Here is a 13,635-nt window from a genome sequence, read left to right as displayed (position 1 = left end):
CACATAAAACTATAATTCTTGTAAAAACAATGTATGTTTCCATATTTTCTCCCTAGACAACCCCCCCCCCCCCCCCCAAAATATATATATATATATATATACATCGCTGATAAATCTGTTTATTGTGGAAAGCAATTTTAAAGACACCTTCAGCGTTGATCTTGTGTCAGTCTATTTCCAACCAATCATCTTTAGCCCAGTCAGGTAACTGTGTAGAATATTCAAAGTCTGGTCCTTTGTAACGCAAGGCGTGTAGGTACATGATGAGTTCTTTTTCAGTAGGGTCAGCTCTTACAAGTTTGCACTCACTACACAGGGGGTCTGCTGGCGTCTGCATTTGGGCTTTATGTGATTTATCCGGAAGAGGGTCTTGAGATTCTTTGGGTAAGGTTCTGTCACTCTTAACGTCTGAAGAACATTCCGCCTCCTTTGCGGTGGCCTGTAGTATAACTTCACCAATCTTCTCAGCTTTACAAGATCCATCTTCCAGTTTATTATCCTTCCGTCCCTCTTGAGACAACATGCTCCCGTTGTCAGATACATCCAGCAGGTGGAGGTTCTGCTGGCCCTGATGTTCCTCCACCAGAGCTTTGAGGAGCTCCTCGTCACTCTTTCCCACTAAACCCCCCTTACCCTTGTGAGGACCCCAGGCGGAGGCGCCGTAGATTGGATCGTTGAGGATGGGGAAGCCCAGGTACTGGAGGTGCACCCTGATCTGATGGGTGCGGCCAGTAAGGGGCAAACAGCGCACCACGCTGTTCTTGCCATTAAAGCTAAGTCTTTGGAACACCGTCCGACACTCCTTCCCCTTCGGGTCGACGCGGCAGAGCCCGATTTTAAAGGACACGACCAGGATGGGCTCCTCGCAGACCAACTCACCATCCGGAAACTCACCTTCCACTCGGCACACGTACTCCTTTTCAAGCTGTTAGAAAAAATGTAAAGATCTTAAATGCTCTCTCATGCATGAGGGGCGTGGAACAAGCAAGAAACAAAGAACCTACCTTCCTGTCTCTCACTAGCTGATCCAGTTTCTTCGAGACCTCCAGAGTCCTGGCAAAGAGCAGCACTCCAGAGGTGAGTCGGTCCAATCTGTGGACCGTGTGCAGCTCCGAAACGCCGCGCTCTTTGCCGAGGATGAAAATCACTGTGTTGTGTCGGAAACGGCCGCATGGGTGGACCGGTATGGAGGCGGGCTTGTCAACCACAAGGACTTCACCGTCATCCACCAGGACCTCCAGAGGCTTGCCAACTACAGGGGGCTCATGACGGTGAACGGTATTCTTCATGTGGTCATTGTTCTGCGTCAGGGACACAATGGAAGCCTCAGCTAAACTTGAATGTGAAAGAATTACTCCCTACTTTCAACTTTTCAATATTACAGTGGAATGATAGAAGTCAAGCACGACTCAGGTCAAACAATTTCTAATTCCACTAAATCTGGGGGTAAAACAAACATCTAAAGTTGCACAGAAACCTGTACAGGGCATCCACAATTTCTTGACATGCAAGATTTTGAGCTGACAAACGGAGAACAATGAACTAGTTTGCGCAGCTGCTTTGTGTGGCACAAGGACACGCTCAGTTTCAATTGACTTTCTAAAGATGTTTTTTAAAAAAAAAATATTTACTGTAATTCTGACTTAAAGCTGGAGTTTGCAGTTTAAAAAAGACAACAAGACTTTATGTTAAAATTGTCTCTATGACCTGACAGTAGAATATTCAAATTGTATTTTGAAAAATTATCTAATACCTCTGATTTAATTTGAAGTATTATTTTCAAACTTGGCATGGTGGGACAATAGCCAATGAGATGGTCATGGCTCCCGTCACTGCACTCATTTGCACACGGAGGCTATTGCGGGGAAACACGAAAGCTCTCATTGTGTGTCAACGCATTGTAGGTCGCTAATCAGGGCCTCCTTGATAGCGAATAAACTACACCACTTACAATGCTTCTTACACGTATCATTGACATCATAACAAAGGGAGGGCGAGGAGTGGGTAGGAAAAGACTGAAAAGCATGATTCTAATTGCCAGAGGTGTGGACTCAAGTCACATGACTTGGACTCGACTTGACAATATGTAAAAAGACTTGATTTTTACCTAGTGCCTCCTAGTGTTCCTACTGACATTCCACAGTTGGACAGAATTGTGCCTTTATAGCAAGATGACAAACTTGTGTTCCTTTTTTTGAATTGTCTTGTGTTTTTTTTTTTTATACTCAAAAGAAATGCTTATTTATGTGTGTTTGAAATTGCCTCACGAGAAATGTTTGTAGACAAGAAAATTCAGTTCCTGCTATATGCACAATGTGAATTGAAGAAAAATACTGTTGATTATCTAAAAGAGTTAAGCGATTGGTCTTTCATTACTAACTGAAATGTCCAATTTTACCTTGTGCAGTCATAATTGCTCTTTAACCAAGCAAACATATATTTTGTCCTTAAACTTGATTATTCCGATAGACTGGTCAGTAGAATACTCGATTACTAATTGCAGCACTACTGGATGCAAATTCGTCAGAAATAAAGTGAGGAAAAAGTATGTCATAGCATTTTCATAGAATAACTGAAAACGTACTATCGATTGGTTTTGAAGGTGCAAATATTTTACTTTTCTTATAAAGGGTTCAATGCACTTTTAAATCAAATGTGTTTGGATAAATCAATATTGACTTTGAAATATACTAAATATGTAAACGCAGTATAAAATATATACATATGAAGTAGTAGATCATTGCGTGCTGTTTTGGGCTCATCACGGCACTGACCTTTAGTACTACAGACAGGTCCTCCACGGGGGTCTCATTCAAGCGGATGCGACCCACTTTGACAGCGCTCTGGTAATACTCTATGGACTCTGCTCGGAACTCACTCTCGAACACTTCCAAAAGGCTCTTCCCTACCCAGCGACCTTTGCAGTAGGTCTTGAAGTCAAAGTAATACGGGTGCACTTTGCGCAGGCCGTCCTCGAAGTAGTACGAGGTCTCCTCGAAGTGCTCCCGGCTGAAACTGACACCCGGGTTCCGCTTCTGCGGAGGAGGCACGTATCTCTCCCCGGGACGGAGCTTCTTTCCTCGGGCTCCTCTCCGCCTTTTCCCCCCGCCGCTCGCCTCGTCGCTTTTACGTTTGCCGGCTACTTTGGAGTCTTCCACCGCGATTCCCCCCGCAGACGCCGGGCTGCCTTCTTCCACCTTTTCCATGGAGTACACACTACGAATTATGACGTTAAGTTGCCGTTTCTTCCGTGGCCAGTCACCGGGTAACAATTTGTCACCTGAATGGCTATTACGACATGAAAGAGCGCCTTTACGGAAATTACATAGCACAGAACTGTACAGAACGTATAAAGTTTTGTTCACTAAATGTCTTGTTGCTTCAACGCGAAGTAAAAATGACAAATGTGGAGTTAAGTTGCCTAAACCTACGACCGTCAAACCCGCGTGCATCGCTGAGAGGTCCTTTTCAAACAGCAGACGCACTTATATGACGTCATTATGTACTCCCAGTAAACGTGTAGTTTATAGTTATTGCAGCGTTCCATTCATTTCCCAAATTAGAACTATATAGTACGTATGTGTAATACTGTATAGAAGTGGTTCTCAAACTTTATACACCAAGTACGACCTCAACAAATACATAGCTCTCCAAGCACCACCATAATGACCAACATTGAAACACTATAGAGTAACGTAGTAGGCCTAAATGTTCATAAAAAACAACGCCGAGGTTTTATTCCTACAACGTATTTACTATATAATTTATTGTAAATCACTGTGGCATTATGCACAGTTTGACCATTAACACTGTACTTAAGTACAAAAAACAACTTCAATATGATTCAATTAAAATGTATTGCACATGCAAAAAAAAAAAAAATGTTTGATTGTATTGGCTGTTTGAAGTGCACATTTGATTTGTATTTTTAATTCAGTGGTTCTTTCGTGTACTACCACTGGTACTGGTGCACACTTCACACTGGTGCCGAGAATCACGACTATGTAATTTAGCAAAATATCAATGTATAAATACCATAAATGACAATATATGATTGCTCTATTATTAATAGTTTTGCAGTACATCCAAGCCGATCTTACAAATTCATCAGTACATCTTCAAATTTCTTGAATTAAAAAAAAGTTTCACCGCTCACCTTCTTTTCATGAGCAGTATCATATTTAGTTTGTCCATTTGTAGCTTATAACACAAAACGTTTTACATAATATAATATCATATTGATATAATATCAATATTTTCAAACGCCTTTGAAAACCCAACTACGCATGTTGTGGCACAATTGCAGCATGTTTTACAAATATATATATAAACTTGAAGTTGCTATTTATTTGTATTAATCAACTTGGCTTGTGTATATGTGCCCTTACTTTTGACTGGATTTAAAATCCCAAGTTCTCAAAGAAGGTTACAAGATTCAAACCAAACATTGATGAGATTTTCCAATGAGCATTCATACAAAAGCACTCCTGAAGGGAAAAGTTGGAAGTTCACAATGGTTAAAATAAATTCTTTCCATTTTTAATGCTAAATATGCACACTTTCAGTTACCTACTCTTATTATAGTCCAGGGAGACAATGAAGTGAGGAAAACAGAGCCAGATGCTCCTTGTGAATGTCTTAAGGTTACGGAGGAAAAAGTGAACATAGCAGGAAAGGAACTTAAGGGGTTGAAGACATGGCGCACAACCCCACCTCCTGCAGGGGGGAAGGGGCAACCACACCGCAGTCAGAGCTCACCTCTGAGAAGACAAATAAAGCAAAATTATGTCGTTTCACTCAGTAATATTAGACACATATAGTGGCGATAAAAATTCTACACACTCCTGTTGCCATGTTTTTGTGATACTGTAGGGAAAAAATGAGACCTATATATGAGAACCCAGATTCAAATCCTGCCTCCCCTGTAAGGAGTTTGCATGTTCTCCCCGTGCCTGCGTGGGGTTCCTCCCACATCCCCAAAACAATTATGGTAGGTTAATTGAAGACTCTAAATTGCCCATAGGTGTGAATGTGAGTGTGAATGGTTGTTTGTTTATATGCCCTGCGATTAGCTGGCGACCAGTCCAGGGTGTACCCCGCCTCTCGGCCAGTGTCAGCTGAGATAGGCTCGAGCACACCCGCGACCATAGTGAGGATAAACGGTGCGGGAAATGGATTGATATATACTGTATGTATATATTTTAAATCAAATCATTGCTTGTGTTGTAAAATGTGATCGCAAAAATATCAGTAAAAGCCTACTCGAACATCTCAAATTTATTTGGTGTTAATCAGGGGCATTTTAAATGGTGCCAGGTGTTTGTCACTCCCATTAAACATGGTTGATTGTGATTAATTAATTCTGAACAGCCACATCCCATTATAAGAGGGTGTGCACACTTCTGCAACCTCATTAGGTTGCTCATTTTTATTTGCACTCTCAAAAGGAATAAAAAAAAATTTCTCAATTGAGTTGTACAAGTTCTAAATCACATTAACTGGAAAAAGTTTTGAAATAATTCATCATGGTCTCATTTTCTATGTCACAAAAATCTGGCATTTGAACAGGGGTGTCGACTGAAAATAATTAAGCTTGTGTGCACAAACGACGGGTGAATGTAGTGTTACAATATACCCCGGCCACTGTCGTCTCTTGTCTGTCAGGGGGACGTAAACCACTCCCATCAAAGCTCTTTTGAGGAAGGTGCCGTCACTCTGACGTTCGTACTGTTCCAGGACCTGACTGCCACCGTCGGGGCCGACTGGCAGCACCAAGCGCCCGTTTGGCTTCAGCTGCTCCAGGAGCTTTACAGCAGGAGGGCGGGGAATTTAAGAAGCACAGCTCTATTACAGGGTATTTTTTTTCTCCTACTCTTTTTCTAAAGTGGAACCTCTGAAGTTAAACACAATATGTTACAATACTTTTAATGACGATAAAAACAATTAGTTCCAAGCTCAAACGATTGCCAACATCTGTCCATTTTCTATAGTGCTTGTACTTATTAGAATGGTGAAGTGCCAGCCAATCGCAGCTCACAGGTCACAAACAACATCGTGCCCTTTATTATTTGTGCGTGTGTCTCCTTTCTGGGGGTGTTTTGCAATAAGAGGTGGAAAAAAGCCAAACAGAAAGCAAACTGATGCTTATAAGCACCATGAAATGAGATCTTATGAGGTCTTGTGTGATATGCAGACATCTCGTGTGACATCATCCATAAGAAGAGTTGATTTTGGTGGCGGTTGCAAAAAAAGCCACGAAATGCTGAACGAAAACCAAAATACTTGCAGATTTAATCATTTGTTACTTTCTCCAATGATCACTTAACTTTATAGGTATATTTTTCCAGAAAATGTTAGTAAAATCCTAAAAGTGGACAAGACCAAATTCATTTGACTTTGGAGGTTCCAGTGTATTTCATTTACATGTGGCTAAAATGCATACATACAGCCTTAGGAACGGTAGCTGCAGCTGCACCAACATGAATGGCATCATAAGGGGCTCCCTCTGGGTACCCGAGCCTTCCGTCTCCCACTGTGGACACACACAGACATAGATGGCGTCTTCCAAATCTGTTTTAAACCAGTGGTCCTCCCTATCCTAGAATTTGGACATCACTGTCCTCAAAGGAATAGTTAGTTTCCCCCCCCCCCCCCCCTTTTTTTTTTTTTTTTTTTTTTAGATGCAAATAAACTGCCGACTCTGGACCCCGAGAAGCTGCTCTCCTATGTTGTGCCTGATGCATTTGTGACAATGCGACAGACTCCGTGATTGTGACGTGAAACAAACAGTCAGTATCCGTGCACCCTACTTAAGACTTTGAAAATTGGTTTGTGTGTACCTTGCTTAACTCACCCACAAGTCTGATGCGTCCAGAGGCGATAAGATCCGGGTCATCCGCTTGGACGTTTCTGACTGAACTTTGAACCAGTTCATCGATGTGTTCAATTCCCACCACTCTCCCACTGTCTCCTGTCTGCAGACAGGAGAGAAGAAGGCAGCTGCTGAGGGAATCAAATGAGTGAAGCGTCCACACTGTGAGATTTACCATTCTTGCAAAGCAGGCCGTGAGATAACCACTTCCTGAACCGACGTCCAGGGCCGATGCCCCTTCTGTGAGTTTGTCGCTCAGCAGCTCCAAAGCGTGGGCGTGCTGTCAGGACCAGAGGACATTTGAGGAATTATTTCATTTCATTCTAAACCTTTAATATAAATCTCAAAGGATCATTGAGGGCAAGCCCTCATTTTCAATGATGTCAAGAGGACATAGTACAGAAAAAGAAACAACAACAGCGCAAACATTATTAAAAAAACGTAATTTTCAAAAGTGTGGCACGGTGGGCGACTGGTTAGACCGTCAGCCTCACAGTTCTGAGGACCCGGGTTCAATGCCCGGCCCCGCCTGTGTGGAGTTTGCATGTTCTCCCCATGCCTGCGTGGGTTTTCTCCGGGCACTCCGGTTTCCTCCCACATCCCAAAAACATGCATGAATTGGAGACTCTAAATTGCCCGTAGGCATGACTGTGAGTGCGAATGGTTGTTTGTTTGTATGTGCCCTGCGATTGGCTAGCAACCAGTTCAGGGTGTACCCCGCCTCCTGCCCGATGACAGCTGGGATAGGCTCCAGCACGCCCGCGACCCTAGTGAGGAGAAGCGGCTCAGAAAATGGATAATTTTCAAAAGTAAAATACAGTAGGAAATTTGCTCTGAAACAGTACAAACATCCATTTTTTTGTTGCTTTACTTGTATCGGATGATTATGTACTCAAATATAAGACTACATTCATACGCTTACCATGTGTGGCGCACTGATGGTGGCTCGGAAGCCTGTGACAGGAAACACACAGTCACTTTCACCAAACACACTTCTGTGGCAAACTGATGCAAGTTGGTGCGTTGGCAAAGAAAAGCCTGTAATGGAGACCTATGGACTGAGGAGAGTCTGCGTATGGATAATCCCTGGAGTAGATCCCTCTGTCTGTGGCCAGCATGGCATTGAACACTCTGTCACTGTGGATCACGCCATGATCTGAAAAAGCAAACAAATATTAGAATGAAATTATGGTGATTTGTTATTTATGAGCAGATTTAAATGGTTTCCTCAGGAGGAACAGCCAAACCTGCTTCTCTTAGTCAATACAGTCACGTGATGGGTATAATACAATTTACGGAATTTGAGCATAAAAGGGGACATCGTATTGGAAATTGACTTTTTTTTTTACATCTTGTATACAAATAGTTAGCTCTCTGGACTGCCCATACTTTGTGAGATTAAACAACCAAGAAATCCTTAGTTATCTGCCCATTTCTGAAACTGCCTGTGAGCTCGTTCACATAATGAGCACCCCCACACCAGGTTTCGCTGCCCAAGACATGATCAGCTAGGCTGGCAGAAGATCCAGAAGCACTTTCAAGACTGCGGGAGTTGACGTCCGGACCACAGTTTGATAAAGCACCATCATGCATAAACACCCGCATCCCTCACAGGGTCAACAGCCCTGCTGTCATGTCAAAGCCTGAGGGTAAGCAGAGCTGCACAGAGTTTTGTTGGATGCACAGAGTAGCGTTAGCACATTGCTCGGTGAAGTTGTCGATAAAAGTGTGTTTCGTCACATGTCCATGCGCCACATACACAGTGGCAGTAAGTACAGTACTTTGTATTTAGTTTTCTTGGCTAATTATTTTTCTAACGACTTTGGTAAGCAGCCATTGTCGAGATTGTATTTACCCCTGAGCCTGGTTATGAGCTCCTGGTGCGTTTTGCCACTGGACATCCACGCCATGGTCCGGGACAGCAGCACCCCCATCGGGATCGCCACTATTGCCAGACGCAACGCAGCTCGCATCTCCTACACCAGATTTCTCTGCACTGACATGATGAACACGAATACTGGCAGGCTCTATTTTATCAATAAATAAATGGAAAAGTAAGTAAGGCTTGTATGAAGCCAAAGACGCGCAAACTAAACAGCAAAGTAGCGTTTTATTTCGTTTGTTTACCGGAGCAGTCGCAAGGAGGACACCGGGCGGACTTCCGGGTTGACCGACAGCTAGCCAATCGTCTCCCGAGTTTTTAACTGGAAACCAGAGTAATCCAATCGTATCGCACATATAGTTGACTGATGGGTCTTTACGTCCAATCATTCGTCACAAAATACGGAAGTGCGCCGTTGTTTTACTCGTTTATCCCTTGAAGCTAGTCCATCATGGAGACAGTAAGCTCCTAAAGCGGATCTTTTTTGTTGATAAAAAATAGATAAGCAGAGGAAGTAGGCGACTTATTCAATATTTACATTAAGGTAAGACGTGTGTTTTTATTGCAATGATATTTTTGAAATTCCCAAATCCCTACTTCTACTAGGTTGGTCTTACATTTGCATATTTGCATATTAGCTGTTTATCCGTTTCTGATTTAAAGTTACTCAATGTAGCAGATTCTGACGTATATTCACATAACAGACTGCAAGAGAATGATTGACGACTTCGAGAAACAGGAGGTTCGGAGCAGCGGGGAGCTCTGGTCCCAAATTTGTGGTCCCAGCCTGCCGGAGATCCAAGCAGAGACATCCCGGGACAACAGTTCCGACTTTCAGGACTCTTTTCAGCCGGCGGGAGGGCAGGGCAATGGCCAATCTAACGGGACAAACACCACCGGTTTGTCCAGTGCTCAGTGGGAACCCATGGAGGATTCCGAGACCTACATTGCCAGTTTAGGTTTGACTGTTTCCCCACATCTATAGCATGCATGTCAACTGGGGATGGAAATCAAAAAACGTTCCTTTTTTTTTTTTGACCTGCTTCCCAGTAATTTTCCTCAAGATTTTCCAAAAAATGGCAGTCTGTCAAAATGCTGTCAAGTTGGAATGGCCGCTTCAACCCAAGTACAATGCCCCAAGAATTTTTAAAATTGAATGATAGGTTGTGTCGAAATTGAGTTTTTGTGTGCGTGCGTGCGTGCGTGTGTGTCACAAAATTGGCCCTTTTGGGAAGTGTTTTAGTGTGACATTGTCTGTAGAAAATCTGGTCATAAAATGCCTTCAAATTAGGGCGAAACAGTATAACTTGATTACTTACAATAATAATTAGTACACTTCAGACCAATTAAGTGGAATTCAATAATTTCCCACGGTACATCACATGATCTCTCATAGTACACTAATGTGCCGTGGTACAGGGGTTGGGAATCACTCACCTAAAACATTTCATGATTTTACCCAGAAAACAGAAATACACACTTTTCAAAGTGTTCCAAGCACTTTGTTCTTGTCGTTTCAGGCTCTCAAAGATTTTACACCTCCAAAAAATAGTTAGCTCTCCAAGTACTGTCATCATGATTAATGATGGTGTTGGTCAGTAGTGTAGTACACCTGTGTGTTCATTGAAAACAAGTGAGGTTTTAATCCCAAAAAGTATATTTGATATTATTTTAAGCCACTTTATCATTATGAACATTAACGCTGCGCTTAAGTATATGCACTTAAAAAAACCTCCTTCATAATTAAATTCATTTAAACATTGTACCTAAATAAATGTTTGAAAACAAACAGTTTTAAAAGATGAAATGCAAATGTTTTGTTGTGCTTAAACGTTAATTACAACAGAACTGTACTTTTGTTTTATGTTTTGCCTCAGAGAATCGACTGAAGCGGCTCAAGGGTCAGTCCAGCGACGTCACCTCCAGGGACATGCTGCGTTCCTTGTCTCAAGCCAAGAAGGAGTGCTGGGATAGATTCCTGCACGACGCTCAGGCCTCCGAGCTCTTCCAAAGCAGCGACATGGATGAGAGGTATTAAGGGACGACGCGTTCACAGGGGCACGTGTTGCACGGACACGAATAGGATATCAAAAGTGAAAGCATAGCTTGTCAAGAACTTTTTCTCTGACACAGGCACTGAAATGTTTGTGTGCAGAAGGGCGGCATTTTTAATATTGTGGGCCCAAAAAACAAATGTTAAGAAATATGGTGTTAAAATATATTTATTTATCCTTGATGACACTATGTTCCAAGCAGGTTATTAAGATACTTGGGAACAATTTTTAATTGGATTAATTTAATTAATTTACTGCATGAAATGTAAGGCGTCTTGCATCAATATTCTTCTTCTATTCTCACCTTCTTGCAACGCCTCTTGTTAAGGCTGCTGCTTCTTTTAAAATAAGAGTTACAAAAACAGCCACAAGAACACAGAAAAAGGGAAACAGTTTGGGTCCAATTTGACACATTATGACATCGAACATTGACAATTCTTTCACCCAGAAATTCACCCAAAATACACAAAATTGAAAATATTTAAAAATGCCTTTTTTTTTTGTTGTGCTACAAAGTTTGTGTACACTGAGTCTGTTCCAGGTCAAATTTTACCCATGTCTACTAAAATGGATTTAAGGTGTGTGTGTGTGTGTGTGTTAAATCAAGTAAAAGTGGCAATGATGGGAATCTACAAACTGTGAAACTCTACTGGTCATGCCATAAAATGTGTGTTTTTTTTTTTTTTTTGATGGCACAGTGGTAACAGTGTTCAAGAGGGAGCCTAAATTAGTCCTGGGAACTGTGTGTGTTCCCACCATATTTAAACAGGCTACTGCAGCAACACGCACCTGATGGTCTTTGAAGAATCATGGGGGAGTTTGGAAAAACTGAGAGTCAAAGAGCATAGGAATGTTTTTTTTCCATGTCTTAGGTACAATAGAATATCACATTGTTTGATATTTTAGATTTTTCTTTTTCAAAAAATAAGTGGTGTAAAACACACAAAAAAAATACTCCCTTTTCTCTGAAGCAAGGCTATTAATAAATTTTGGAAAGGTCTGAAAATCATGACGATATTCTTGGCCAGGGTCAAAATTGACCTGGAACATACTATTTGTGCATGGAAAATAAACAACGTACTATAATGGTTGACTTGTGTGCCACTCTTGGCAGTGCTGTTGAACACTTGAAGAGGTGGCTGGTTCCGGAGAAGGTGGCCATCAACGCGGAGGAGCTGGAATATCTGCTGAGGCCGTCTCAGACCAAGGAGCCCACCCAAGTGGAGCAGCAGGCAGGACACGGGGACGCAGAGGAAGAGCGTTACAATGCTGAGAATGAGGCTCAGAGCCCTGAGAAATGACACTGAAACACTTAAAAGAAGAAAAAATTACAGCATCAGGCATTTCCCTGTTTGTTAAGTCATCTTTGTTGTTTGTGCCATTTGTATGTGTATATATATATATATATATTTTAACCACAGGAGTTAATGATGCTTTATCTGTCACATTGAATGCTCTACCTATAGAAATGCTAATGAAGGGCCACATGCAGTATAAAAATGTAAATGCTTAAATTCATGTAAAAATGCATTCTTTTGAAGGTGAATCGACATGTTCACGTTTACCCCACATCATAATGATGTTTGACCCATGTTTTCAATAAAAGATTTAAGGCTTCATCAATAGTCTGATTTCATACACAAATGAAGACATTTTGTGATGTGTTGGCTGTCATGGAGTGAGGTGTAGGAAACACCTTGAAAGGGCTCACACTTGGCAGTTTTGGAAAATCAATTGAAAAATTAACACAATGCATTCTGAAATGATGGTTGACTGACCCAATTTGTTGTAATACTGAAATGTAAAAAAAATAAAATAAAAAACATCCCCATAGGAATGAGCTATAATAGGTGAAAAATTTGAAACCATATATGATTTTATATATATAGTTTTAGCCCTCTCACACACTTTTAACACTTTAAACAGTTAAACTTGTTAAAACACATACACATTATAAATGCATTTGAAGACAAAATTCAAGTGGAATTTTTTTATTATATAAATTATTTTTCGTATTAGTACAAGAATAGTGTTGTAATATTTTGAGGAAAAAAAGCCAAGAGCTATGTTACAAATTAAAGTCACAATATGGTCATAATTTGAGTAAAAAGTCAGGTGTTACTAGTATTAAACAAAGTCTATAAAGTCGTGGGGTTTTTTTCATAAAAAAGTCAGAGTAGTGACAAGAAACTATTTAAATTTTTCCCTTGACCACACTCAAATCTCAAATGATATTTCTCTATTGAAATGAATAGAAATGCCAATCCGTTCAAAAATGCAAGGACAAAACATCACTGTACCTAATGAATTGTCCTTTTGCGTGTGTGTGTGTGTGTTTTCCTTTTTCTGTAGGGTTAATTGTCAGTTGGCAAACCAGCTTAATGGTGTAATACCGCCACTAACTGATAACCAACCAATGTGACAAGATGTGGCCCAACGTTTGCTGCCGCCATCTAGCGGTGGGAGTCTGAAGTGAACTCATATCTCAAAATTTTAAAGTCAATAAAAACTACTGCTCGTATCTAAAAAAAAACAAAAACTCATAAGTCAAGGCACTTGTATCTCAAGGTACTACTGTATTTTCTGATATTAGCTGTATTAGTTGGGGGAAAAAGTCACAAAGCTGCAGACTAGAAGTTATTACATTACAATAATCGCTTCAATGGGTAAAAAAAAAATCATGTTACAAAATGAAGTCATAATGCAGTTGTCCTGTGTAAAAATACTCCACAGATTTGTCTATTCATTTGCTTTTGCAATAAATGTTTTAAATTATAACGACACATGGACACCCTATACATCTATGTTGTCAATCATATTTAAATTAT

General features: G+C 41.0%; 3 protein-coding genes across 6 annotated transcripts; 1 reads left to right on the top strand and 2 right to left on the bottom strand.

Annotated features, from left to right (window-relative positions):
• Positions 1-105: 105 nt before the first annotated feature.
• On the bottom strand, positions 106-4,186 carry rpusd2 (RNA pseudouridine synthase domain containing 2). Its single transcript, XM_061794594.1, has 3 exons — positions 2,775-4,186; positions 1,005-1,301; positions 106-925 (listed from the first exon to the last, which is right to left on the bottom strand). Exons 1-3 carry the CDS (start codon positions 3,450-3,452, stop codon positions 167-169), a joined length of 1,734 nt encoding a protein of 577 aa, XP_061650578.1. The 5' UTR covers positions 3,453-4,186; the 3' UTR covers positions 106-166.
• Positions 4,187-4,517: 331 nt separating this feature from the next.
• pcmtl (l-isoaspartyl protein carboxyl methyltransferase, like) lies at positions 4,518-9,107 on the bottom strand. Of its 3 annotated transcripts, none has more exons than XM_061794596.1 (9): positions 8,999-9,107; positions 8,727-8,898; positions 7,923-8,027; positions 7,794-7,825; positions 7,047-7,151; positions 6,854-6,974; positions 6,447-6,532; positions 5,636-5,805; positions 4,518-4,760 (listed from the first exon to the last, which is right to left on the bottom strand). In XM_061794596.1, the coding sequence occupies exons 2-9, from the start codon at positions 8,842-8,844 to the stop codon at positions 4,748-4,750; spliced, it is 750 nt and encodes a 249-aa protein (XP_061650580.1). In that variant the 5' UTR covers positions 8,845-8,898; positions 8,999-9,107; the 3' UTR covers positions 4,518-4,747. The 3 variants fall into 3 exon arrangements, with proteins under 3 accessions (XP_061650580.1, XP_061650581.1, XP_061650579.1); XM_061794597.1 differs by having other exon boundaries at positions 8,727-8,867; positions 8,999-9,064; XM_061794595.1 differs by having other exon boundaries at positions 8,727-9,032.
• Positions 9,108-9,150: 43 nt separating this feature from the next.
• On the top strand, positions 9,151-12,424 carry ccdc32 (coiled-coil domain containing 32). 2 transcript variants are annotated; one of them, XM_061794598.1, is made up of 4 exons: positions 9,151-9,297; positions 9,458-9,712; positions 10,631-10,784; positions 11,922-12,424. In XM_061794598.1, exons 2-4 carry the CDS (start codon positions 9,469-9,471, stop codon positions 12,106-12,108), a joined length of 585 nt encoding a protein of 194 aa, XP_061650582.1. In that variant the 5' UTR covers positions 9,151-9,297; positions 9,458-9,468; the 3' UTR covers positions 12,109-12,424. The 2 variants fall into 2 exon arrangements, with proteins under 2 accessions (XP_061650582.1, XP_061650583.1); XM_061794599.1 differs by having other exon boundaries at positions 9,179-9,297; positions 9,417-9,712.
• Positions 12,425-13,635: the final 1,211 nt, after the last annotated feature.

The sequence above is a fragment of the Phyllopteryx taeniolatus genome, chromosome 13, assembly GCF_024500385.1.
Source record: "Phyllopteryx taeniolatus isolate TA_2022b chromosome 13, UOR_Ptae_1.2, whole genome shotgun sequence".
Lineage (NCBI taxonomy): Eukaryota > Metazoa > Chordata > Actinopteri > Syngnathiformes > Syngnathidae > Phyllopteryx > Phyllopteryx taeniolatus.
The sequence above is the reverse complement of the archived record's forward strand: the minus strand, read 5'-3'. Positions and strand labels throughout refer to the sequence as shown.

Coding starts and splice junctions, on each gene's coding strand:
- pcmtl (XM_061794596.1), bottom strand. CDS start 8,844: ATGCGAGCTGCGTTGCGTCTGGCAATAGTGGCGATCCCGATGGGGGTG. Junction 7,826..7,922: donor AGACTCTCCTCAGTCCATAG/GTCTCCATTACA, acceptor TTCCTGTCACAG/GCTTCCGAGCCACCATCAGT. Junction 5,806..6,446: donor CAGCTACCGTTCCTAAGGCT/GTATGTATGCAT, acceptor CCTGCTGTAAAG/CTCCTGGAGCAGCTGAAGCC.
- rpusd2 (XM_061794594.1), bottom strand. CDS start 3,452: ATGCACGCGGGTTTGACGGTCGTAGGTTTAGGCAACTTAACTCCACAT. Junction 1,302..2,774: donor ACCTGTCTGTAGTACTAAAG/GTCAGTGCCGTG, acceptor TCCCTGACGCAG/AACAATGACCACATGAAGAA. Junction 926..1,004: donor AGCTAGTGAGAGACAGGAAG/GTAGGTTCTTTG, acceptor TTTTTCTAACAG/CTTGAAAAGGAGTACGTGTG.
- ccdc32 (XM_061794598.1), top strand. CDS start 9,469: ATGATTGACGACTTCGAGAAACAGGAGGTTCGGAGCAGCGGGGAGCTC. Junction 9,713..10,630: donor GACCTACATTGCCAGTTTAG/GTTTGACTGTTT, acceptor GTTTTGCCTCAG/AGAATCGACTGAAGCGGCTC. Junction 10,785..11,921: donor AGCAGCGACATGGATGAGAG/GTATTAAGGGAC, acceptor CACTCTTGGCAG/TGCTGTTGAACACTTGAAGA.